Raw genomic sequence first — 26,056 nt, 5'->3', positions numbered from 1 at the left:
GGATACCACCAAAACCCCTCATCACAAAGACATTTCTTCTAGTAAAGGAGAACGGGAAACTGACCTATCTGGAGGTCATTGGGTTGCTTCAGGCATAGCCAGAAGTTGCCATCCCAAGTGTCATCAGGTGGCACTCTCTAAGGACCAACTTGGATGCCTCTGCGGCATTCTCAGACTACCCGCCCAGGGAGCTGAGCAATGTCTGCACTAATCTTTGTAAATGTCAAACAAACGCTTTTTGAACTACAGTCAGACCACCATCCATTCTTTGACATGCAGCCTCACTAATCCCTGTATCGAAAGTGGAACTTGCATACCATAATTTGGTTCTATTTATTCAGAGTTTGGACCCAAATCCCGATTTACAGTCAGCTACTCAGTATCCTCCTGCTCTAGATTTGTACAGAACTTTTCAAATTTTTACAGCTCCATCATTTGCACTAATAGCTCTTACCCCTTCCCCTTGTTTTGTGACAAATTCCAGCAACGAGATGCATATACATGTTATTTCACACTCACACACACACTTTAAGGTCTCTGCCAGAACCAGATTCTGGTCTCATCTGCTCAAAATGGAGAACGCCCTTGAAGAAGATAGAGGGTCTTTTGGCTAATATTGGTTCCAAGAGCATGTTTTTTTCCTGTCTCCACCTGCTGGTTTACCCTGCTGTCTGGACTAAAACAAGAACGTAGTGGAGCTAGTGATAATATCCAAAGGATAATAGTTACCAGCTCTCTAGCCTCTACCCGCACCCACCCCAAACTGCTTCCAACAATCTCTCTATCTGATAAGTGAGTTTATTATCCACTCAAGCAGTTCTTAACTATGAACCTGCAAGTTATCCTCCTCCAATTCTTTCAATAGCTTGACTCAAGTCCTAGTGAAAGTATGTTCCTGACTTCCTCGTGTCACCTTTTCTCCTTTGGGAGGAATTAAGAGACACTCATTTGCTGAGGATGATCTCGCATACGTAGCCTCATGCCAAGTCCTAGCCTACCTTTAGTGTTTGCAGTGTCTTTTGCACCAGGTTAAGTAATATTTTTAGGTTTGTGGCTTCCTGATCTTCCCCAGAGCCAAACGCTCTGGCACAGAGCAGCTGGCCCCTTTAAGTGAAGTGGATCCAGCTCTCTTGATGACTAGACAGGTGCACCCTGGTTTGACAACATTAGAGCTAGAGAATAAGAAATGGTTTAAGACACAGTAGTTGGAGGAAATGCTGCAGAAGGGGAGTTTGCTCCTGCAGGGGCCTGAGGGAAGGGTCAGGTTTTTGGAAGAGGTGCAAAGCTAGCAGGAGGAAGCTGCTTGGAACCCTTTGGAAAGAAGGGAAGCTGGTCTAAGGAAAGCAGATACAAACTGTGAAAAAGACTGTGGGATGGGACCAGAAGGAATACCTGGGACACCACTGTGAACCCTTTGGAAAGAAGGTACACTCAGGGAGAGCTGATAAATATTTTGAAAGACCGATTACCCTGGGACAGGAGGCTCTCTCTGAGTGACCATTTCATTGTTCAAACAATAGTGAGGGCTGAGCCCAGGAAAAGAAGCTAAGTACCTAAACAACCTAGTGCAGAGCTCAAGGAGTTAAGTGAGGCCTTGAATGCTCACTTAAGACTGTGGACAAAATTATTGAGAATATTAATGAATAAAGCAACAACAGTGGTTGCTTTATACATTAGGAAGGTGTCTGAAGAGTAACTGGGGAGACCCTTGGATGGGGCATAGTTCATATCTGCAGTGCCATATTTGGCCTACAAGGGTGTTCAGAGTAATTCTATGGGGAGTATCAGAACGGAGATCAAATTCCTCTATATATTAGAATGATTAGCTCATGAGCAGTAATATGGCAAGCTCCCCTCCAAAATAATCCACCATCTCTAGATGAGGGAGAATTTGTGTCACTTTACTGTAAGACCCTGTAAGTCTAGAACCTAGGCCTGCAGAGATACCAAGCCACAGACATCTCCAGGCTCCCATCCAGCGGCAGCTGTAACCAGCTTGCACGCCACAGCCCGTGACCTTCCGTGGACAAAGACCACACCTCAAGGGGTCTGATAGGCCCCTGAAGAAGAGCTCACTACAAGCTTGAAAACTTGTCTCTCTCACCAACAGAAATTGGTCCAGTAAAAGATATTACCTTATCTACCTTGTCTCTAATGTCCTGGAACCAACACAGCTATAGCAACACTGCCTATAACAGCGGAAGATACTGAATTTTAAGAAAGTGTCCTTTATTAATTGAGCTCACTTAAATCAGAGTTATTTCTACGTACAAGCACCTTTTCAGACCAGGTGAACCTGACCATACAACGATAATATAAAGGACTAAATGCAAATAGCTGTCAAATGCAAGCTTGAGGGGTCGGGGAAAAATACTGTTAGCTTTTCAATTCTGATCTTCAGTAACAATATTCAGGCAAATATGATTTCAAAGTTAGTCAGCCCCCTTGCATTTCAGTACATTACATGAATGTCTCTCTAGTGCACAGTATTTTCTTGTTTCCAGATTGGTCTGCAATCCACACAAAAAGTTCCCCTTCTCTGACCACCTCCCTTCAGATTTCTGGGATGGAACCTGTTTGTTCCAGGGGTTGACAGCACTGCTACTCTTGGAAGCTGTACTTCCAGATTCTTTCCTTTACTGGAAGACATGAGGTTGATGATTTAGAGGAAGAAATGCAGTAAAGCCTCTTGCAATTGGACCCTGTTCAAACAGCAGCCCAGCAACAAGTTCAAATCCAGCTTTCAGAGCTGGAGTCAATAATGCAAGTGCCCTGAACATTCAAATAAGCATGCTGCTGCTCTCCCCGGCTTCTGAAAGGAAAGGCTTGTTTCAAAAGGTACACTAGGCACTGTCCGATTCAAAATACCTGTTCTGAAAAGCAAAGAACTTTAACTGATCCTATTCCTTACAGATGAGAGATTTTTTCCAGATAAACCATACATTCCGTACACAGAACAGGTGTGCCATTTTGTACAGAGTAAGAAGGAAATGCTGATTCCTAGTGGCAAAGCATTAAGTTTGGTCCGGGGAGTCACCATCTTTTTCTCCCTCCCATACCTTTAGGGGGAGGTAGAGATTATTTCACATATTTGTCAGTAACACAAAAGATCACTGAAGCACAATCAGGGGCGGCTCCAAGGGCGTGCTTGGGGCGGAAAGCTGCGGGGGATGGGGGGCGCTCTGCCGGCACCGTGAGGGTGGCAGGCAGGCTGCCTGTGGAGGGTCCGCTGGTCCCGCGGCTTTGGTGGACCTCCTGCAGGCATGCCTGCGGGAGGTCCGCCGAAGCAGTGGACCCGCCACAGGCAGCTTGCCTGCTGTGCTTGGGGCAGCAAAATGCCTAGAGCCGCCCCTGAGCACAATCATTAATATAATCCATCAAGCTGCATTTGAATGCTAGTGACATTTTTCCATGCAGACAGATGCTCTTCACGCAGTGATCCTAAAGCTCTTTGATAAAATGGGGTAACAATGAGGAGATGGAGGTACACAGGAGTGAAGTGATTGCTCAAGTCAGATCAGTGGGTTCCCTCAGCCTGCATACAAGTCAAAGCTGATACAGGCACATCACCTGTATGATGCGTTCAAGTTAAAAGCTCGTGTAAGGTGCTGAGGGTGACCAGACAGCAACCATGAAAAATAGGGACAAGGGTGGGAGGGTAATAGGAGCCTATAAGAAAAAGACCTAAAAATAGGGACTGTCCCTATAAAATCGGGACATCTGGGTCACCCTAAAGGCGTCAGAGGAGTTGTCTTAAAGACTGGAGCACTCTAACACTGACCTCAGAAGGGACTCCCCTCTAAGGGTGTGAATTCAGTGTATTTAACTTTCATTAGTCCTCTGCTGAGACTATTAACAGAGGGATGAACTGTGATGATCTGGAATTTGATTTCACTCCATCACATGGCAGCTTTCAGTCAATACCAATACAAGTTAGATTCAAACGGATGATCCCTTGGTGATAGGTCACAAATCATCCCACACCCCTTGGGCCTTCAGGTGGTCAAGAGGAAGGCCCCTAAATAACACTCAGGGCTGGTTGTGATTAAGGAGCTTCTACCACGAAGAATAAGACCCACACAAAGTGTCGTAGGCAGGTAAAATACCACAGCATTGGATGAACCTGAGAGTTTCCCTTTCACCTCAAGCATGAGAAGGGGACACACTATCATCTTACTTTTCTTGAAAGTAAGCACAAGCAAAAGGAGATTCTCCACCCAGCTAACAGAACAAGAGACTACATTTCTGTCAACAACAGCCGAAAACTGTTACAGCACAGCTTATAATGTGCATGCAAAATATAATAGTTGTGGAATTCAACTTACAGATGTTTATCTTCACCATTCAAAGGCTTTGCTTTTTGTTGGTCCACTTGCCCTGACCCACCTTATAAGTATGTTTCCTAAGTTGTATGCTCCTCTGGGTGGGCAGGGTTCTTGCATTTGTAAATGTTTGTTAAGTACCTAGGTCACTGCTACCACGTAACACAGGTATGGGCAAACTGCGGCCCGCAGGCAGCATCTGGTTCACGAGCCATTTTAAGCTGGCCTGCAAGGCTTGGCCCCACTCTGACCAGGACACCAGGTTCAGTGCTGCCCCACGCCGCCCTGCTCTGGCCAGGGCACTGGGTCTGGGCCCTGCACCGGCTGGGGTGCTGGGTTGGGAGCTGCACCCCACAGCTCAGCCCCACTCCAGCAGTCCAGCCGGTGCGCAGGGTTGGGGGGGCCACACCACACAGCTCCTGGAAGCTGCAGCATGGTCCTGCTCCAGCTCCTACATGCTGCAATGGGAGCTGCAGGAGCAGTGTCTGTGGATGGGGCAGCCTGCAGAGCTGCCTGGCCACGCCGCCATGTAGGAGCCAGAGAAGGGGCATGCCACTGCTTCCATGAGCCACTTGAGGTAAGCACCACTCAGAGCCTGCACCCCTGAGCCTCTCCCCACCTCCCAACCCCTTGTCCCAGGCCTGATCCCCCTCCTGCACCCCAAACCTCTCATACCCAGCCCCACCCCAGAGCCCGCACCCTTAGCTGGAACCTGCACCCCTTCCTGCACCCCGATCCCCCTCCTGCTCTCTGTACCCCTTGGTCCCAGCCCAGAGCATCCTCCTACACCCCAAACTCCTCATCCCTAGCCCCACTCCAGAGCCTGCACCCCCTCGTGCACCCCAATCCCAATTTTGTGAGCATTCATGGCCCATCATACTATTTCTATTCCCCGATGTGGTCCTCGGGGCCAAAAAGTTTGCCCACCCTGACTTAACAAATAAGCCTCCTGTTTAGTGTTCAGAAGGGAGGGATAGCTCCACGGTTTGAAGCACTGGCCTGCTAAACCCAGGGTTCTGAGTTCAATCCTTGAGGGGCCATTTAGGGAACTGGGGTAAAAATCTGTCTGGGGATTGGTCCTGCTCTGAGCAGGGGGTTGGACTAGATGACCTCGAGGTCCCTTCCAACCGTGATAGTCTATGACTTCAAGAATAGGTCTCAAACGGCAGAGTTTACATATCAAGTGGACACAGTTACTACAGTGTTGGCACAATAAGATACTAGGATCTGAAACCAAAAGTATTGTACTAATGTGGTCAAATTCTAAAAAGCCCACTACATGATTTTGCATAAGAGATATTTACTATTTAACAATCACTTCTGTATACACAATTGCTTCTGAAAAATCCAATTCACTTGGTGCAACTAAGGAACTGCTTACACTAGAGGGAAAGCAAAGTTACACTCTTTAGTGAACAGAGTCCATGGATCCAGCCAGGAAGCTATCATCAGTGGTTTCAATGTAAGCCATAAGAAAGACTCTTCTAGACTGTATGCTAGCACTAACCATCCTGAGTGCTTTGGACAAACGAGTATACTGCAGTGTCCATGCAATGATAGAGGACTATCATGCAGAAAGAAATTGCATCACATATACTGATCCACAGTATCTCAGACTAATCAGTTCCATACAGCACCTGTAGAGGAATCTGTGCACTGGATTTCACACTCCAGCACTGCCCTTAGTCCTTACTAGTGGGAACATCCCCCCCTCCCAAATCTCATATGCTAGCTAAAGGCCAGAATGTGTTTGGTAAGTTTTTCCATGCCTCTTATATTTAAAGAAGTTTTTATTCTGTGACAGCTCTAATATTAAAGCAATTAGAATGGATGTCAAGTGTATTTCAATAGACCACACGAGGGTTTAGAGAGAAATCAAGCCCACAAATGAGAGCCAGTTAGCCTTAACAACTCTGCTCCTTTGTGCATATGCCTGAACTTACAGGTAAATACAAGAACATTTTGACAGATAAGCTAATATAACAGGAACAATGATTTACCTAGCCTTAGGAAAAATAAGTTAATATTGCTTGAAGATCATATCCTACCATAAGCACCAGAGGTACGGGAGAGGGTAAAGTTGTGAATTAGGCCTACTTGTAGAATAATAAATTTACTAGAAGTCCCCTACTGTTTATAAAAGTAACATTGTACCAGTCCTTACTTGCTGTCAACAGGAGTCCTAGCTGGCAAGAGCTGCAGCATGCACCTCTTAAGGCAAAGATGTCCAAAACTTGGATAGCAAGGCCAGCATTGGCAGGCTGCCCGAAACCCAGGGCCACACCCCCTCTTCATGCTCGCTTACAGTTTTATCAAAAACAGATTCACCCTGACAATATTTTTTCTTTGTAAATGGTTAAAGATTGCCAACTCCATGTTCACCAGCAATAAAGCTGGCAATTGATCATCCTGGTCTCTTACATGGAGAGGGGACCAGAGGTTCATTTTCAGCCATGAAGGACCGCACCTTGAACTTCGCAGTGCAAAGGGCAAGCAGAAGAATTCCTGTGACATTCTTGGGAAGCAGAAGGAAATCAGAAATGATATTTTGTGGTTCGCTTAAACGGGTTCACTGGCAGCACATAGCCTAGTGAAGGGGCAGAGTCAGCCTTCTGTTACTGTGATTACTGATCAGATAAAATAAAGTTTTACTCATCACCATAAAGATCAGAAGACGATATCCGCAGCTTGTTCTTTGATATCATCATAAAACATTATACCACCATAAAGAATTAGAGAAATCTTACATTCACTCTCTTTCCAGTAGAGAACAGTGGGCAGGAAACAAACCACAACATTTTAGCAAGATACAATGTTCAGTGTATCGACACTCTTGAAATCTAAAATGAAACTGTTTCATGCCAGACAAATTGATTAAAATTATAACAAGAAACAGAATTATCAGACACATAAATGAACACAATATGTTTGCTAAGAGTCAACAGGGCTTTTGTAAAAAGGGAAATCATGCCTCAATCTATTAGAATTCTCTTAGGGGGAGTCAACAAGCACGTGGACAAGGGTGATACAGTCAATATGGCATTGGAGTCTGACAAAGCCTTTAATGAGGTCCAACGCCAAAGTCTCTTAAGCACACTAAGCAGTTATGGGATACGAGGGAAGGTTCTCTCATGGATCCGTAACCGGTTAAAAGATAGAAAATAAAAGGGTAGGAATAAATTATCAGCTTTCACAGTGGAAAGAGGGAAACAGCAGGGTGCAAGGATCTGTACTGGGACCAGTGCTGTTCAACATATTAATAAGTTATCTGGAAAAGGGAGTGAGCAGCAAGAAGGTAAAGTTTGCAGACACTAAATTATTCAAGTCTAAAGCTGACTGCAAAGAGTTAATAGGATCTCACTAGACTGGATGACTGGCCAAAAAAATGGCAGATGAACTTCAATGTTGATAAGTGCAAAACAATGCACATTGGAAAAACATAATCGAACTATACATACAAAATGGAGTCTAAATTAGCTGTTACCACTCAAGAAAGATCTTGGGGTCACCATGGATAGTTCTCTGAAAACATCTGTTCATGTACAGCAGCAGTCAAAAACCAGAATGTTAGGAACCATTAGGAAAGGGTACATAAGAACTGTCATCCTGGTTCAGACCAATGGTCCACCTAGTCCAGTACCCTGTCTTCTGACAGTGGCCAATGCCAGGTGCCCCAGAGGAAATTAACAGAATCAAGTGATACATCCCCTGTCGCCCATTCTCAGCTTCCAGAACACAGAGGCTAGGGACACTTCAGAGTATGATTTTTGAACCCTGAAGGCAACAGAAAATATAATCAAGTATCAGAGGGATAGCCGTGTTAGTCTGGATCTGTAAAAGCAGCAAAGAATCCTGTGGCACCTTATAGACTAACAGATGCATCTGAAGAAGTGGGTATTCACCCACGAAAGCTCATGCTCCAAAACGTCTGTTAGTCTATAAGGTGCCACAGGATTCTTTGCTGCTTTTACAGAAAATATAATAATGCCAATATATAAATCCATGGTACCCACAGACTTTGAATATTACACGCAATTTTAGTCACCCCATCTCAATACCCACGCATAAATCGGAAAAGGTGCAGGCAGAGAAGAGCAACAAAAATGATTACTGTTCTAAAGTAGCTTCCATACAAGGAGAGATTGAAAAGACTGGACTTTCAGCTCAGAAAGAGAACTAAAAGGGGACATAATAGACACAATAAAATCATGAAAGGTACAGAGACAGTGAATAAGGAAGTGTTATTTACACCTTCACATAACACATGAACCAGGGGCCACCCAGTGAAATTAATAGGCACCAGGTTTTAAACAAACATAAGGAAGTCCTTCTTCACACAACACTCAGTCAACCTGTGGAACTCATGGCCCAACGAAGTTGTGAAGACGAATTTGTTAAGTTCACAGAGGATAGGTCCATCAATGGCTATTAGCCAGGACAGTCAAGAAGGCAGTTCCATGCTCTGGGTGTCACTAAACCTCCAACTGCCAGGAAATCGATAATTTCCCTGTTCTGTTCATTCCCTCTGAAGCATCTGGTTCCAGCCACGATTGGAAGAAAGGATACTGAGCTAGATGGACCATTGGCCTGACCCATTACGGCCATTCTTATGTTCATGTTTAGAAAACATACTTCATCCAGGGTCCTCGAGTGATCTTCAAACAAGTTGCTTTGCCCAGCAATTAAATGCAGCCATCTCTGAAGATGACTGGGCCTGTTTTAGCACTAAGTAGTACAGTTTGGGTTAGAAAATAAAATTACTGTATCCCATTGAAACTGCAGGGGAAATTGAGGCAACCAGAATTAGATTAGCCAAAACGACACTGAGACAAGACAGTGGGATCAACATCACCAGCAAATTAGTACCACCATCAAATATTTAGTGTCCACAAGCAGACACGTCCTCTGGTTTAAATCTCATCCAGAAAACAGCACTTTCTGAAGCAGCGAGCAGTTCTTTGGGTAGCCTCCGAGCCAAGTACAATCTGCTTTCTTATGAGGTCACAGCTCAAATTTGTGCGATATACAAGCAAGATCATCCATAAAGTATTTTCCATCAAAAGTCTTTTCAAATCTGGTTGGCTCTGACCAACCTTTAAAAGAAATCTTAATTTCAAGAAAAATGTATGTTGCCACAGCCAAATGCAATGAACTGCTTCGCTATTATTTTTTACTGGCCATTTTACAGAGAAACAGTAACACTAATATGGATGAAAGACCAATGTTAGGTCTTTTAAATATACAAGTCTTAATTCAAGAATAGCCAAGACAAGTACTTCAGGACAATAAGTATTTTAACTTCTGATCTGCCAAAAAAAACTGATTTTGAGAGAAAGAAAAGAGAGTGTATATATTACATATACACATTATGTAATTTAAGATATACTGGTATTCACCTGGAAGACAGTCATTCTGTGAAATATTCCCTGATCAGTGAGGAAATGGGCCATGCACTTCCTATGAAGTTGTTCTGTTCAATGTGAATTGGCTATGAAAGTTCTGTCTGGTTCCCGGGTACTTAAAAGCAATACAACTGTTCTAACAACTCCCAGGCTAATAAAGGGTCCTCTAGTGTTCTCAAGAGACAGATGGTCACAAACAAATGAGAAAGCACCTTCAGAAGTTCTGCAACAGACTTGCATAAGCAAAAGGAGGAGACAAATTTGAAAGGAAAAAAATTTAAAAAACCCAAACACCTTAAGTCCCTTGATGCCACCTGATCTAGAGAAAGTAAAGATAACATGGTGGCCAGCTACAGAAAAACAGGGATAAGTGGGTGTCTAGTGCAGAGACTGAAGGAAACTACACTGCTACCCTGCTATAACACAACCTGATTTAACACAGGTTTGCGTACAGCGCGGCAGCAGCGGAGCTCCAGTGGCGCTTTAAAAGGTCGAGGGCTCCAGCTGCTGCGGGAAGCCCAGGGCCTTTTAAATCACCGCTGGAGCCCTGCCACTGCTATGCCGGGGCTGCGGCAGCAGGGCCCGCTGGCAATTTAAAAGGCCATGGGCTGCTGCATGGAGCCCTGGGCCCTTTAAATCGCTGCTGCTACCCCGAGGCTGCGGCAGTGGGACTCCGCTGGCAATTTAAAGGGCTGGTGAAACACCGTTCTAACACGGTAGGGATTTTTGGCTCCCCACGACCGCATTATATCAGGTTGGCAATGTATGTTCTGTTCTAAGTACAATATTGCTGTGTGAGCTTGGGTCAAAGGATATCACTGTGACCTACACCTTCAAATGCCAAAACTGGCCAATTCATCTGGACTGCCAAGCTGAGAACTGCTTTTTTGCATTGCCAAGAGCTTCTGCCTTAAGAACTTGGCACACTATTTTGTGGAGGATGAGAGAGACCGAAGACTCTGGCAGGCTTGCTGTCCCAGACCAGTACAGGCTTTGCAGTTATATTTCATTTCAGGAAACCCTGAGTTAGAAGGAGTATTTAGTCATTTCTCTGGCTGCACTCATGCTTAAAGCCTGAGGACCCTGCAGATGAGTCTGATCTTCATCAATATACAAAGCACACATACGCTTCTGGACATCCTGGGCCTCCTGATCTACCCTTTCCCTGTGCCATCAGTAACAGCCCCGGTCCATGACTCATTTTTGTCTAGTTCCCTTCCTTCTTACACCTCTTTAGGTCTCCTGCCATGATCTTTGCCCAGTACAGAGGACCCCTCTGTCCTGCTCTTCAGCAGATAGTAGGCTCCACACTAATAGCTCTAGTTCATCTCAACCCCAGCAGAGCTGAGGGAGAAACTGGATCCCAGTAGCAGGCAGATTACTAAAGGGTTAATATTTATGCATACAATACCCAACCAACCAAAACAAAAATTCCAGTAACAAATGCACCTGAATTGATCAAGTGACCCTGGCAGGAGCTAGGCTGGACAGGACAGCCGATTTGGGGCTGTTAGCCATGTGCTGGTAGCTGCAGCTCATTAGCGTTTTGTATTTACGCTACTGTTTGTAACTAGCTTCAGTTTTGGACCTTGTCAAATCCCTGCGAGTGCCAGGTCACGCTCACTAGACATGTCACGGTTCAGAGCACTGCACTGCTCCCATGTCAAGAGCTACTTTTATGAGCTTGATTAGTGGAATTTGAAAGGACTTGAAGTTAAAACTGTAATCAGTCAACACAGGCTAGGAATGGCAACACAGCTTTGGAAATGTACATCTCAGAGCTCTCATTTTTTCACTAGCTCACATATTAATGAAACAAAAACAGTGCTGGGCCCAGACAGATGCATGTTCGGCACAACACTTTACAGATCCTTTAGTCTAGGCCAGCAGTTTTCAAACTTTTTGCATTGAGCCTCCTTTTGAGTTACAACTTATGGTTGCAGCCCCCAACCCAGACAGGCTGGGTGGCCCACTGAGGTGGGTCAGGGGGTAGAGGTGAGCTTCCTCCTCGATCCCCGTTGCACGCAGTTGGCCCAAGCCACCTGGCATCACCATTCCTCCACCCCAAATGTTCCTGCACACCCCTCAGGGGCAGACCCCACAGTTTGAAAACCTCTGGTCTAAGTCCACGATATGCAACCCCACTGAATTTAAACGCCAACTGATGTCTTAACATTAATGTACAATGCAGACTGTTTAGATGAGGTGGGATTTCAAATTCTCAAGTTCTTAATTCCTTTAACATCGGCACTGGAGGGGAAAAGAAAAAAAACAACCCACACACAACTTAGCAGAATGTCTGCTTCCCAAATGGAAAAAGAGCAAAATCAACACCAGCTATTCAACAACATATAGACTACGCTGTAATCTTCTAAATAGGCTAAAGGTTTTACAGCTGGCAATATAATCTCTGCAATGTACCAAGCTAAATCAGCTAGTCATCTCCACCATGTCGCATATTTCAAAGAAATTTCAACAAAGATTTAAATGCAAGCCAGAGACTGCTCAGCGAGGTGTGAAAGGGTTAAAACAACCTCATTTATGATGGTGGCCCATATTGCCAAGTGGAAGGATTGCTGATGAATTCCACTGTAAGCAGGTAAATGCTAATGGTTCTGAGAGCATTCAGTGGAAGAACTCTAATCTACTATGCTGACACTCACTCACTCACTCTCACTCATGCCCGTCACCCCAATCGGGGTATGGGCCGCCAACCACAGATCTCCAGAGTTATGCTGACAGAGGGGCCATTATTTGCCTCACGCCCCTGTTTTAGTACACAGTACTAAAGAGGTTGATAAGAGTTGATAACATAAGAGTTTCTCAAGCTCTTATTTCTTCTATCATTCTTCCCCAGGGATCTTGTGGTAAAGATAGTATGCGATTATACAGTGAAAGATTATCACTATGCATATGCACACCAGAGTCAAATTACGGTTGCACAATAACCCTTAATTCTTGCATTTTATAACTTGTGGTGTTGACTTTCCACTCAGTTTTTTTTTAACATGGGTTGCATGTGCGTAATTTTCTAGTTTTTGAAAAATGCAAACTGAAAAAAGACAAATCCCATCATGTGGCACCATTTTGACACTAGATGGTTCATCAACAGAGTTGGAACCATCAGCTCAAGTGCCAGAGTCCTTCAGTGGACCTAACAGAGTACTGACAGAGGGTGACCACTTACTCCTGCTATATGAACCAGCAAAAGAGGGGCAGGGGGCACTATCAATGGGTTTCACAGCTCTGTGCTGACAGCAGAGGAATGGCAAGACTCAGGAATCTTGGGTACCATTCCAGGCTTCGGAGACGAATTTGCTCTTGTACTCAGACACTTCAGCCTGTTCCCCCACACACACTTATCTCAACCCATTCCCTCCAACCTGTCCCCAGACCAGCCGTCTCTTTCCTCACACCCCCTCACCCACTGTCTCTCACAGTTTTGTCCTCAGTCTCATTTTCCCACATCACGGATCCTCATCCAATCTGTATCTCGCTCACCACAACCTCTAGCTGCGTTCTACTGCCCACACCTCCTGCTTCCATTCTCCGCCCCCTCCAAAGGCTCCTTTTTCCTAGACTCTTTGCCCAAGAGTGCCAGCTCTCCCCAGACACCTTGACTCCTCGTCAGAGCTGTCTTCCTTCCCCCATCCCACCTCCTTGCCTATCCATCCTAGACTCCCCACCCTGGCTCCCAGTCCCAGTCTCCTTGCCCATCCAGTCCCAGTCCCAGCCTCCACACTCACCCAACTCTTAGTCCATTTTCCCTCCTGCTCTACAAGCCTCCAGTCCCCACCTCACAGGCTCCTTGTCCGAGCCTACTAACCAGGTCCACCTCTTGTCCTCTACACATTCAAATTAGGTAGCTTACTCCTCCACACTGCTTGAGTCCAGCAGAGGGATCACTAAAAGCAAAGGAGAGACAGGTTCCCTGATCAGTTCAAGTGCTCAGCCTCAGCTCTGGTCACTGCAGCTCAGACCTGCCCAGCCCATCGAGGACAGAATATTTACGCAATTTGGCTGCAAAGCTCAAGCAAGCCTCTCCTCAGCATGTGAGAGCTGCCAATTTTCAATGACTGCCTTATAACATTCCAAGAGGACAGTGCAGTGGATTCAAATTAAGCGACTATGGGTTTGGACTACAGAATATTCTTAGACGTAACTACATTGAATTTGTCTGTGCTTCAGTTGTAGCCACTCGAGTCCATGGACACTACCCGCTGCCATGTTCCACGGGTGTAACTTTTCTGTAATCCATATCAGTCTGTTGGAGCCTGGAAACTAAGATCAGCCTCTTCATAGCACTCCTGGGTGCCACATCTTTATTACATCTTCTATTCTATTGCACTAAGGCCTGTGAGACCTCAATAGGCAATGGACATGTATTTTATCTTTACTAGAAGAAAAAAAGATGAAACAAAAAATGAGTGGGGATTTTCATTCAAGTCATAGAAATGAAAGGACAAGATGTAAAGTGTCCTATTTAATACATACATGACCCAGATCATCATATTGCCAAGCAGACTTCTGTCTCATCCATCAGCACGGTTATTCAGAGACTCTGGGCAATCAACAGTATATATGAGATATATTCATGGGAAAGAACCCCTCTCACAGCCTCAGGCTGCGGTGTGACTTACAGGCAGTCAACCAAGACCGGCTGGAGAGGGACAGTGGAGTAGTCTACTCTGCAAGTCTCCCTCTCCTTCCATTCTCAATTGTATGTTCCACCCCTTTGTGTCAGCTACTGTGGCTATTCTTCCATCAGTACATAAGGGATTGAAATAAAGTAACTGCCGTTAATATTAAACAGATGTTCTATGCAGAAGCGTCCACAGAAAAAAAAATAGACTGTCAAACTACACAGTGGAGTCATCTTGCAGTTGTGAGTTATATTCTTTGCTACCGTACAAGGAGACCAAGTATTGCCATGCCCCAGTTCGTAGCACTCATCATTTCAAGGCAAAGCAAATCTCTTTGGAAACGCCTCTCTCTTGCCCTTTAAGCGTGGCCACCAGTAACCTGCCCATGGTCATGCTGCAAGGACTCGCCACTGACATCAGTTATTTGGATGCTCCTGATCTCCATGACAAAGGTCAGTTCCAAGACAAAGAAAGTGACTGACAAAAATGGTATGTGGCATGATGGTCCATCAACAAGGAAGGGACATTAGCCTGTCAATAAATTCAGAATGTCCTACTTTGAATTTTCACCCGAGGCGTTAGTCACGTTTCCCCGATATGTTTCACAAACAGGCTCTTATAAAGATGTTCATCTCACATACATTTGCCGTTAACAAATCAACGCTCCTTAGTGAGGAAGTGAACAGCTATTCATCACATTAGACAGTAGAGACTCAAGACGGAAGACAGAAAGACATGCAGAGTTTGAAAGGAGTGAGTGAGAGTGACTCCTTAGGGCGCTGGGCGAGGGGAGAGAACCTGTTACTTACTATAATCAATTAGTTCTTTCAGCCACGAGAGCTGACTTGTTTTTACACCTGTGCTTAGCACTGATGGTTAGGGAAGGAGGAGCCAGACAGAAACCCGGATAATCCCCCAGCTGAAGTGCAGACTCACTACCATCTGCTTCCTTGGAGGAATGTAAGGGTTTGCAGACTTCATAAACAAGTGCAGGAACAAACAGGTGACTGCTTGTTCCATCTGAGTGCAGACCCGACAAGTTACTGATTGTTTGTAAATTCAGAGAATCCTGTGAATGTCACTGATTCAAATCTCAGCTGTTCAAGGAAAGTTTTTAAAAGCTGCCAATTTGCTTAAACCTCTCCCTAGTAGTCTCCTAGTCTGGACCTGATGCCCCATATCACTTCTGAGCAGAAGTTGTACCTGTGATTCTGACATGGGGAGGCATGAAAAGGAGGACTGACTCAAAACAGCATGCTCCCCTCTTTCCCTAGGGCCTGCAGAAGTCTCGCAGCAAGGTGGGGGATACACACGTTTGGAAGACAGGAAAACTGGTGAGTGCTCCCCAACATGTTCTTCTACTCCCCATGCTAGCATGCAAGAGCAAGTTCTGCCTGCAGCAACCCATATCTTCCCTCTATACAGTGTGGGAACAAGCACATGGCCCCAAGGAGTCCTGCAAGTCCAGCAGCAGCTGAAGCCTCTGGCAGCACAGTAACTGCAAGAGCTATACTGTCAGAGGGACATAAGAACGGCCATACTGGGGGTCAGACCAATAGCCTGTCTAGCCCACTATCATGTCTTCCAACGGTGGTCAATGCCAAATGCTCCAGAATAGATGAACAAAACAAACGGGCAATCAAGTGATCCATCCCCTGTCATCCACTCCCAGCTTCTGACAGTCAGAGGCGAGGGACACTCACAGCATGGGGTGGCATCCCTGACCGTCTTGGCTAATCATCTCTGATGGACCTATCCTCCATGAAATTATTTAATTCTTTTTTGAACCTAGTTATACTTTTGGACTTCACAACATCCCCTGGCAAGGAGTTCCACTGCATGACTGGGCGTTGCATGAAGTAGTACTTCCTAGCCCGCAAAAGCTTATGCTCAAATACATTTGTTAGTCTCTAAGATGCCACAAGTACTCTTGTTCTTTGTGCTGATACAGACTAACAAGGCTACCACTCTGAAACCTACTTCCTTTTTGTTTGTTTTAAACCTGCTGCCTATTAATTTCATTGGGTGACCCTTGGTTCTTGTGTTATATAAAAAGAGTAAATAATACATTCTCCACACCATTCATGATTGTATAGACCTCTACCATAACCCCCCTTAGTTGTCTCTTTTCCAAGATGAAAAGTCCCAGTCCTTTTAATCTCTCCTCATACGAAAGCTGTTTCACACCCTTAATCATTTTTGGTGCCCTTCTCTGTACCTTTTCCAATTCTAATATACATCTTTTTTGAGATAGGGTGATCAGCACTGCACTCAGTATGCAAGGTGCGGGCATAACATGCATTTATACAGTAGCATGATGATATTTTCTGTCTTACTATCCCTTTCCTAATGGTTTCTAAAATTCTGTTAGCTTTTTTGAACGCTGCTGCATATTGAGTGAAGGTTTTCAGAGAACTATCCACAATGACTCCAAGGTCTCTTTGTTGAGCGATAACAGCTAAATTTAGACCTCTATCCTTTTGTATGGCAAGCAGCAGTTTGGTGCCATGTGGCATTTGCCCCTCACATAGATCTCAGTCTGGGGCTAGAGGCAAGAGGAGAGAAATCTGCAGTCTCAGAGTGCTAAAAGCCTCCTATTTCATGGAGGCAAATTCCCATTCCACTCCCCCCAAATAAAACATTTCGCAAACTCCAAACTGAGCCTCCATATTTCCACTTCTTTATGCAGGTTATTCTTCTAAGGCCCAAGGAACCCTTTTATTAACACTGCAACAGGCAACTTTAATTTACATTGTTTTCCAAGAAAGAGTATTACAGGCTTCTTATAGGCCATGGCTACACTGGTGCTTTACAGCGCTGCAACTTTCTCGCTCAGGGGTGTGAAAAAAAAACACCCTCTTGAGCGCTGCAAGATACAGCGCTGTAAAGCGTCAGTGTAAACAGTGCCGCAGCACTGGGAGCACGGCTCCCAGCGCTGCAAGCTAAACCCCATGAGAATGTGGAGTACGTGCAGCACTGGGAGAGTTCTCTCCCAGCGCTGGCGCTGCGACTACACTCACACTTCAAAGCGCTGCTGCGGCAGCACTCCCGCAGCAGCACTTTGTTGTGGTCATAGGCCTAAATAAGAGAAGAATCTGAATAAATCCCCAGTGGAGATTGTGGGTATGGGTATGGCTACACTCACTACTTCAAAGCGCTGCTGCGGCAGCACTCCCACAGCAGCACTTTGAAGTTTCGAGTGTAGCCATATCCATACCCACAATCTCCACTGGGGATTTATTCAGATTCTTCTCTTATTTAGGCCTATGACCACAACAATCAATCAAGAAATTAACTCCACAGAAGAAATGGACCCTAGTGGGTTATCTGGTAGAAAACTGACCATTTCACACCCACTAGTCAAAGCCTGTCCATGTGAGAAATTATAAATTGCAGTTTGGCTTGATTGGAGCTCACTTTCTGAATCACATTTCTCTGTCACTTAAAAAATTAGGAAAAATAACTGCACAGTTTTGAGCTATAGCTACATCACAGAGGTACCTAACGAGCGTAAACACAGTGAATTTCTGATGTGATCTACTGCCGCATGAACTGAAGACAAGGAAAATACATAGTTTTGTATCCTTATGGCTCTAATCATCCACTACTCTACCCTTCCAATAGAGAAGGCAGCTAAAGTAGAGTCCTGATGCACTTACATTAAGAACACACCCCTATATCATATATAGTCCCGTGCACCAGGTAGAGCCTAGACTAGGAACTTGGGTATCAAACATATGCACTACTGAGAGACAAGATGCCTAGTATGTGAAACCAAGCACAACTCCTAGATCACTGTTAAATCTGACACGCGGTCCAGGGAGGGGAAATTCTCAGGGTCCAGATTAATTAGCGTTGATTTTAATGAGGATTCAAAACACTTTCTAGAACTGATTTGTAAATATGAAAAACAAACGTAAGAGCTGCATTGTTTCAGAACTGCAACACACAGTTACCTTGCATTACCATGACATTTATGGAGCAGGATATTCATTCCCCACTCTGATCTTTATTATAATGTAGTAGCAAACAGATAAAACAAGATCAAAACACAAGATTCAAACTCTCCAGATCTCCTACTGTAGCAGATATAAATAAACTGATTGAGAAACTGCTGCATACCAAAGTTGTAAAGGGCAACATGAAAGCTGCTGTACAATGGTTCGTGTTAAGTGTGCCAGTTTTACACTATTAGTATTACAACACAATTCTTGCAGCTCTGGCATGCAGGGAGCTACAAATAGAACACTTTGGATTTAGGATCACACATGCAAACATCAGCCAGCAAACAAACAGCAAGAACAAATGGCAGATAGCATTCAGCTAGGACTGAGGGAAACAGTGTCACTAAAAACCCATCAACTGCGAAAGGGATGCAAGTGGAGAGATGTCCACTAGGTTCTTCCCAAGACATCCACTAGGTTCTTTCCCTAATTCATTTCTCACCGTGGATTCTAGGCCACTGATTCAGCTCCTTGTATGCTACATTCCCTCGCTCCTCCTTACAGCAACAGAGCCAATACCAACACAGAGTAGTCATTCCAGTCTATGGGACCCTACCCTCCCATTCCTGAACTATGTTCTCCATTAATAGTAACAAGTGTTACATACATACGCATGCCTTTCTTCCTGTGCACTGACAAAAGCAGTCAGGTCCCCTATGTCTACGGGAGAGGCTTCAATTTGTATTGTATTCTTTCTAAACAAACAGGGAGAGATTGATGAGCTAAAACAGCGTGTGCAAGTCACATACAGAAGGATCCGACAGCAGTTATTCAGTCTCTTGTGGACAAGAGCAAACTGTTCCATTTTCACAAGCTTTTTTTGAAATCATCCTTCTGCTTACTATTTTGTAAGCAATGTTTATTCATACTCCAAGACATTAAATGAGAGTGGGTGGTGGTGCAGCTCCGTTTCATTTTTTAATTACACTCAAAACATTATAGATTTATAATTTGCTCAGCACCACACCATACAGGAGCACAGCCCAGAGGTCAGATGAAGAATAAAGCCATCAATTCCTCTTCCAAAATAATCAGGGGCATATACTCCACAAGGCCCCAGTGCAGATGAGTTTTTCCAGCTTTTCCTTGTAAGTTTCCAATCTATTTTGTTCAGCTTAGAAAGGGGGGGGGGAGGGGGGAATCCATCTAAAAAATGAGCTTCAATCCCTGTCTGACAGACTAATGTGTTTTCAGAGAAAACAGGTCATTTCTTTACCAATTTAAGTACTCACTCTATGACAGCACTGTAACATTTACATGCCCATGACAAGAAATTGTGGACAGCATATGGGGGGGGGAGGAAGGAGACGATTAAGATATTATAAGCTTTCTACGGTGCTGGAAATGAATGAAGTGCAGGATAGTAAAATGTTCTCCTTAAAACTAACTAAACTCCCATGAAAATGTGCAAGTTTTCTAGGAAAGTGTGCCTCAAAAAGGTTCTGACTTTTGCAAGAATTTTCCAGACTTATCAGGCAAGTTATCAGATGTTTGCGCTAGTTTCAAAGGGCACAAAAGAAGCACTTCATCTCCATCATATCTATGCTTGAACAGGAACCTGGGTTAGGACAGAGCTGGTATTTTAAGGAAACATTTTGGGACGGGGGGGGTGGTCAGTTTTAAATGGAAAAAGCATTAACACCATGGCTTATCTATACAATGAAATTGACAGGCATACCTACTCTGTAATAGTTTAGCTATTCCAAAGTAACTCCGCCATATTCCAGAAAAGTCACTTATTTCAGAACATAAGATCGGCCATACTGGGTCAGACCAAAGGTCCATCTATCCCAGTGTCTGCCTTCCAACAGTGACCAATGCCAGATGCTTCAGAGGGAACGGACAGAACAGGTCAATCACGGAGTAATCATTCACCTGTCATCCACTCCCAGCTTCTAGCAATCAGAAGCTAGTGATACCCAGACCATGGGGTTGCATCCCTGACCATCTTGGCTAATAGCCATTGACGTTTCTATCCTCTATGAACTTATCCAATTCTTTTTTGAACCCCGTTATACACCACCACCACTTGGCAACAAGTTCTACAGGCTGTGTGTTGTGTGAAGTACTTTCTTCTGTTTGTTTTAAACCTGCTGCCTATTAATTTCATTGGGTGACCACTGGTTCTTGTGTTATGTGAAGGAGTAAATAACGCTTCCTTATTCACTTTCTCTATACCATTCATGATCTTATAGACCTCCATCATATCCCACCTGCCCCCATCATCTCTTTTCCAAGCCAAAAAAATCATCTTTTTTAATCTCGTCTCATATGGAAGTTGTTCTATACCCTTAATCATTTTGTTGCCCTTCTCAGAGTAGAGTGTTTGCACGCGGGATTTATTTTGGAATACCTGTGTGATGCTGTATGGAATCTGGGGGCCGATATTATTATTGCAAAATAGCAAGGAATCTGACCAGATATGCCCTGTAAGGTATCTGTGAAAATGTTGTGATTTGCAAAGTATGATCATCTTGTTTATATATTTGTATCACCTTTGTATTATGAGTCACAGATATGTACGGTATATCTATATTTCCAAACATGCGCTGTGTTTCTGGGTAACACCCCCAGACAGATTGGCATCAGCACTAGGCCTGCTTGATGGCCCATCAAGGGACATCAGCTGTACAATGAACCCATTGAAAGGAGCCAAGGACTACACCTTATGACTCAGAAAGGCATGCAGGGGCTTGCCTATAGACAGAACTTTAAGGCCTTTCAATGCCATATGCACCAGACATGACAAAAGGGCTATAAAGGGCAGCTGCATCATCTCAAGCTTGTCTTCAGCCCTGCTTCTTAACTTTGCTACAAACTGAATCTCTGCATGAAGGACTGAATGACCCATCCAAGCTGCAGATGTGTTCCTGAGGAACTTTCAAGCCAGCAAACTCACCAATACTGCTAAGAACCTGATATATGGACTTTGAAGTCTTTTTAGGTATGTGATTGCTTTACCATTTAACAACTCTTCTTGTTCTTTTTTCTTCATAATAAACCTATAGATTTAGGCACTAAAGGATTGGCTGGCAGCGTGGTATTTTGGGTAAGAGCCAAACCTATACCGACCTGGTAGGTGGCTGACCCTTCAGGGTCAGAAGAACATTTTGTATAGGTGAGCAGAGTTATTTAAATAACTTCTCATTGTACTGGACCTATGTGCTGACTGTGAGCCATAGGACTAGAATGCAATACAGGGGGCTGTGTGATTTCATTTTTGCTTCTTGATAACCAATGCAGGGGGATCAGAAGCACAGTTTGTGACTGGTTGGGGGAGTTTAACTTCAGTGTTACCCACCAGTCTTGGGAGTATCTGCTCTCCCTTTTGCAGCCTGCCCTGACCTTGGCATTTCCAGTGAGGGTTGCTCTACGCACACCCGGTCACAACCTGTGCTGGTTAATTTCCCCATGTATACAAGTCCTCAGTGACTACCATGGAAAGATCTTCAGAGTACATGCATAAGGGAAGCAAAAGATACCTATTTTATCATAATCCTCATGAATATCTGGTCACCCACACTGAAAGGGCTGAAATTCTCAAATCTGCTTCTCCCAACAACCAAACAAGAAAACCCCTGCTAGCAGAAATCTAGCAGAATTTTAACTCCTTCAGTAAGAGAAATAGAGGTTTCAAAGTCATTTTGACGTCTCGATAGGCACACCGCTACTCAACCAAATTTAAGACCATGTGACCCTGACCTTAAGTCAAGCAACTAAAGAAGACTGAATGACCTTATAGAAAGGAATACTATTGCTAAGAAATGTGAAATCAATATTAACACGCCAAGAATTAAGTCTTGAAGCTAGACAGCACATAACTCAATTTCCCAAAGCTCTTTTACACTACAGAATCTACAAATCAAAGAGTCAGGAGACAGGTGAATCTGAGTCTCCCTTGCCCCTTGATCAGCTCCAAAACAACTGGTAGGAAATGGACTGTAAAGCTTCAAATCACTAGCTCAATTAGGCCAGGTAAACAAACGAGGCACTTACTAATGTTTACCAACTAAGATAGCCCATTTGTTTTTAATCAAAAGGAAATCTAAAATTTGCAGCTTATGTAGTCCGCCTTTAAATCCCAGTAACTGGGTTAAATTAGAAGTCAATACATAGGGATCATTTAAAGCTTAGCACACAAATCAGATGCTGAACAGAAATTTAAATGGCAGAGCTTATTGCCTAGAAAAATCCTAGGTGCAATTTACAGAGTTCATCTAAAGTGCAGGAGTTACCATGAGAAAAGGTTAACTCAAATATTCCCCTATTTACCTGGGCATAGTGCTCCAAGGAGCTCCTCCTTTAGCAAGGTTATCTCCCAGTGACTGAACTTTTCAGCAGTACTTTGATCACAGCTCCCAGGATATATGACAGTTCAGGCGATCCACACTGCTCAGAGTTTCCTAGCAAGGGTCTCCACAAACAGGCAGTTAATTTGGAACTTCATTTCCCAGCCCTTTGAAAAAATTTCCCTACATAATGTAAGCAGCCACTCTATTACTTTACAGAGGAACAGAACTGAAACATGCTGTGCCATTGTTTACGACAAAAGAAATCCAAAACAGAAGTACAGATGTTTCTGCTGGGACAGCTCATCCCACAACTAAGGCAAGACTGGAAATTCTTGGGGTAAATGTTACAAAACTGCAGTGTAGCTTTGATCCAGCATTTAGACAACCAACACACATGTTATGCCACACACCAGGATGTGTAGTTCAGTAAGGATTGTGTATACACAAGGCTCAGTTTGTGGTTACTGGGCAAAGGACCTGGGGGGGAGAGGGTGTGTGTATGTGTGGGGGGGTTAATCCTGGCATGTGGCATTAACAAGCAAGTAAAATATAATTGTAAGATACATGCAAAAAGCCCTGAAGCTATTCATGACCCACAGACCCTAAACATAAAACAGATCAGCTGGGTGAACTAACACAAACAACCATGGCACCGAAATACCCCCGCTAAATCTATGAATGAAGTTTAAAAGCCTTGTTTATCTCAGCACCCGTGTGTGTAAAGCCCAGAAGATATTAGGGATCTACAGCAGCAACCCAATTTCCTCACTCTCAGACTAACTGAAGGAGTGTGTGACCACAAAAAATTTAGGGGGGCAGGGGTTTGGGGGTTGCAGAGCCACATCAGCAGAACTCCTATATGTGGACAAATAAATGGGGAGGCAGAAACAGATTTACCGGAAGAAGCCCAATGCAGATCCACACATCAGCCTTTAGGGAAAGGCGGATGGACAAATGCCCATCTGCCACAAACTCCTCTACTCTCAGCCCAGCTTGCTAGGGTGGGTAGCTACAGATGCCCCAGCCCCCCACACGCCCCATGGCCTCACCTTTCTTGAACTCCTCCAGCATGGCATCAAGCTTGGTATCGTTGAAGACAAAGTGCAGTGGGTGGTTGTAGAAGCGAGTGATTGTCTTGAGCGGGGTGCAGTCATCTGGGTCCACAAAGGCCAGGTCCTTGACGAAGAGCAGGTCCACAATGTTGGAGCGGTCACCCTCGAAGACAGGGATGCGAGTGTAGCCACTCTCCATGATCTCAGACATGGTGTTGAAGTCCAGAACAGCCTCAGCAGCAATCATGAAGCAGTCTCGGAGTGGGGTCATCACATCCTCCACTGTCTTGGTGCGCAGCTCCAGTGCCCCTTGGATGATGTTAAGCTCCTCCTTGACCAGATCGTTGTAAGGGTCGGTGACCCGCAGCATCTCCAGCAGCTTCTCACGGTTGTAGACCGTGCCGATCTCCTGGCCCAGCACGCAGTCCAGCAGCTTGCTGACAGGGTAGGAGGCTGGGAAGGTCATCATCATGAAGAACTTGGTGAGGAAGATGGTGTTGGCACCCACGGCCAAGCCATGACGGGAGCAGATGGCCTGCGGCACGATCTCGCCGAAGATGACGATGCCGATGGTGGAGACCACGACGGCCACCAGCCCGGAGCCGGCGATGTCATCCAGCAGGATGGTGAGGGTGGTGTTGACCAGCACGTTGCCCAGCAGCAGGGAGCACAGCAGGTAGTTGCCCTGGCGCCGCACTGGCTCGATGCGCTTGGCGTAGTTCTTCTCCTTGTCGGTGCCGCAGTTCTGCACGATGCGCAGCTCCATGGGGTCCAGGGCCATGAGGCCCAGGTTGAGGCCGCTGAACATGCCGGAGAGGCAGAGGAGCAGGGAGATGAAGATCACCTGCAGCCAGAAGGGCAGCAGGAACTTCTTCTCCTCGCCCACGATCATCTTCGTGTCCTCGCCATCGTGGTAGATCCAGGTGGTCTCGGTCCAGGGCGGGGGGCCGGCAGGGCCGTCGGCCCCCACCTGCCCGACCCCGGGGGGGCCGGCGGCCCCCAGCGCGGCCGGGCCCGACACCGAGGTGCACAGGTAGTAGGACTTGCTCTTCTCGGTCTTGCGCAGGGGCTTGATCTCGATCTCGATGATGCCCGAGGTGCGGCGGTTGAGCACGATGTGCGGCCGGATGATGATGTCCGAGGTGCGGATGCCGCAGCGCTGCGGGGCGCTGCTCTCCGGCGGCCCGTCCTCCCGCTCGGCCGGCGGCCGCCCGCCCCGCCGCCGCTCGTGCTCGGTGAAGGCGATGCGGGACCAGGTCTCGTTGTTGATGTTCTGCCCGTAGACCCGCAGCTTGACCTGCGTCCGCTCGCTGACCCGCAGCGCGCCCCCCTCCATGAAGGAGACGTCGTCCGTGTCCTCCAGCCGCAGCCCGATGATCACCGTCTCCTCCGCGTCGCCCGGCGCCCCGCTGCCCCCGCCCGAGGAGGCGGCGGCGGCGGCCGGGGGCTGCTCGCCCAAGCAGCCGCTGAGGAGCAGCAGCAGCAGGACCCGCGCCCCCCGGCCGCCCCCCGCCGTGTTCCGAGCGGGCAGCGCGGCCGAGCCCAGCGCCATTGTTAGTCAGGGATCAGAACCGCCGGGGCCAAACATAGCGGGGCGGCAGCGGCTGTCCGCGAGAGCTGACAGGCGCCGACTGCCGGGCCCTCGGGGGAGCCGCTTCAACCCCTAGCCCAGGGACGGAGCCGGCGGCGCGCGCGGCCAATCAGGGCAGGCACGCGACCCAGAAGCCGCCCCCCAGCCAATGCCGAGGCGGCAGGGGCAGGGCCCTGCTGAAGCCTGCCCCACCCCCTCCCCGCTGAGTTTCCAACCGGCGAGCGCGTGACTCTTGTGTGTACGCGAAAGGGAGAGGGGCGTGGCTACGGGAACTCTGCGAGCCAATGGAAGAGAGTCTCTGCCTCAGGGGGCGGGGACTGCCAGGGGAGCAACCAACGGAGGCGCGCGCTCTTCCGCGGGTCTGTGCCCAGGTGCAGCTGGCGCGTGCTTGCAGTGCTCTGGACGTGGACTTGGGAGCACCGGGGCCCAGGCGACCACCCGCCGCCAGACAGTCGCCTTCGGCAACGCCGCTTTAGACGGGTGTGGAGCTTGAGCGCATCTATCAATGCTGCATGCATTCGCGTGTGCAAGCGTGCATCCCTCCGTGCACCACGCCGCTCCATTCACACTATGGGACACGCACAGACCTGCACAACCTTTGCAGCTGAACACGGAACACGAGCATCTCCGTGCATGTGCGCCTACAATGCATCCAACTGACTGTGCAATTAAGTGCTGCAGCCACCTGTGCCTGCAGGTACTAGATGCTTCTGCTTGTGCATACATCTATAAATCCATCTCCTTAACCAA

At 46.2% G+C, this 26,056-nt stretch overlaps 1 protein-coding gene across 1 annotated transcript in view; it reads right to left on the bottom strand.

Moving 5' to 3' along the window:
• CNNM2 (cyclin and CBS domain divalent metal cation transport mediator 2) overlaps positions 1-25,267 on the bottom strand; it is a 186,734-nt gene extending 161,467 nt beyond the window's left edge. The window contains exon 1 of the mRNA XM_030568830.1: positions 23,713-25,267. Coding sequence (XP_030424690.1) covers positions 23,713-25,267 — 1,555 coding nt within the window. The remainder of the gene's footprint in view (positions 1-23,712) is intronic.
• Positions 25,268-26,056: the final 789 nt, after the last annotated feature.

This window comes from Gopherus evgoodei, chromosome 7 (assembly GCF_007399415.2).
Source record: "Gopherus evgoodei ecotype Sinaloan lineage chromosome 7, rGopEvg1_v1.p, whole genome shotgun sequence".
Lineage (NCBI taxonomy): Eukaryota > Metazoa > Chordata > Testudines > Testudinidae > Gopherus > Gopherus evgoodei.
Note: the sequence above shows the minus strand (reverse complement) of the source record. Positions and strands in the feature narration are given on the sequence as shown.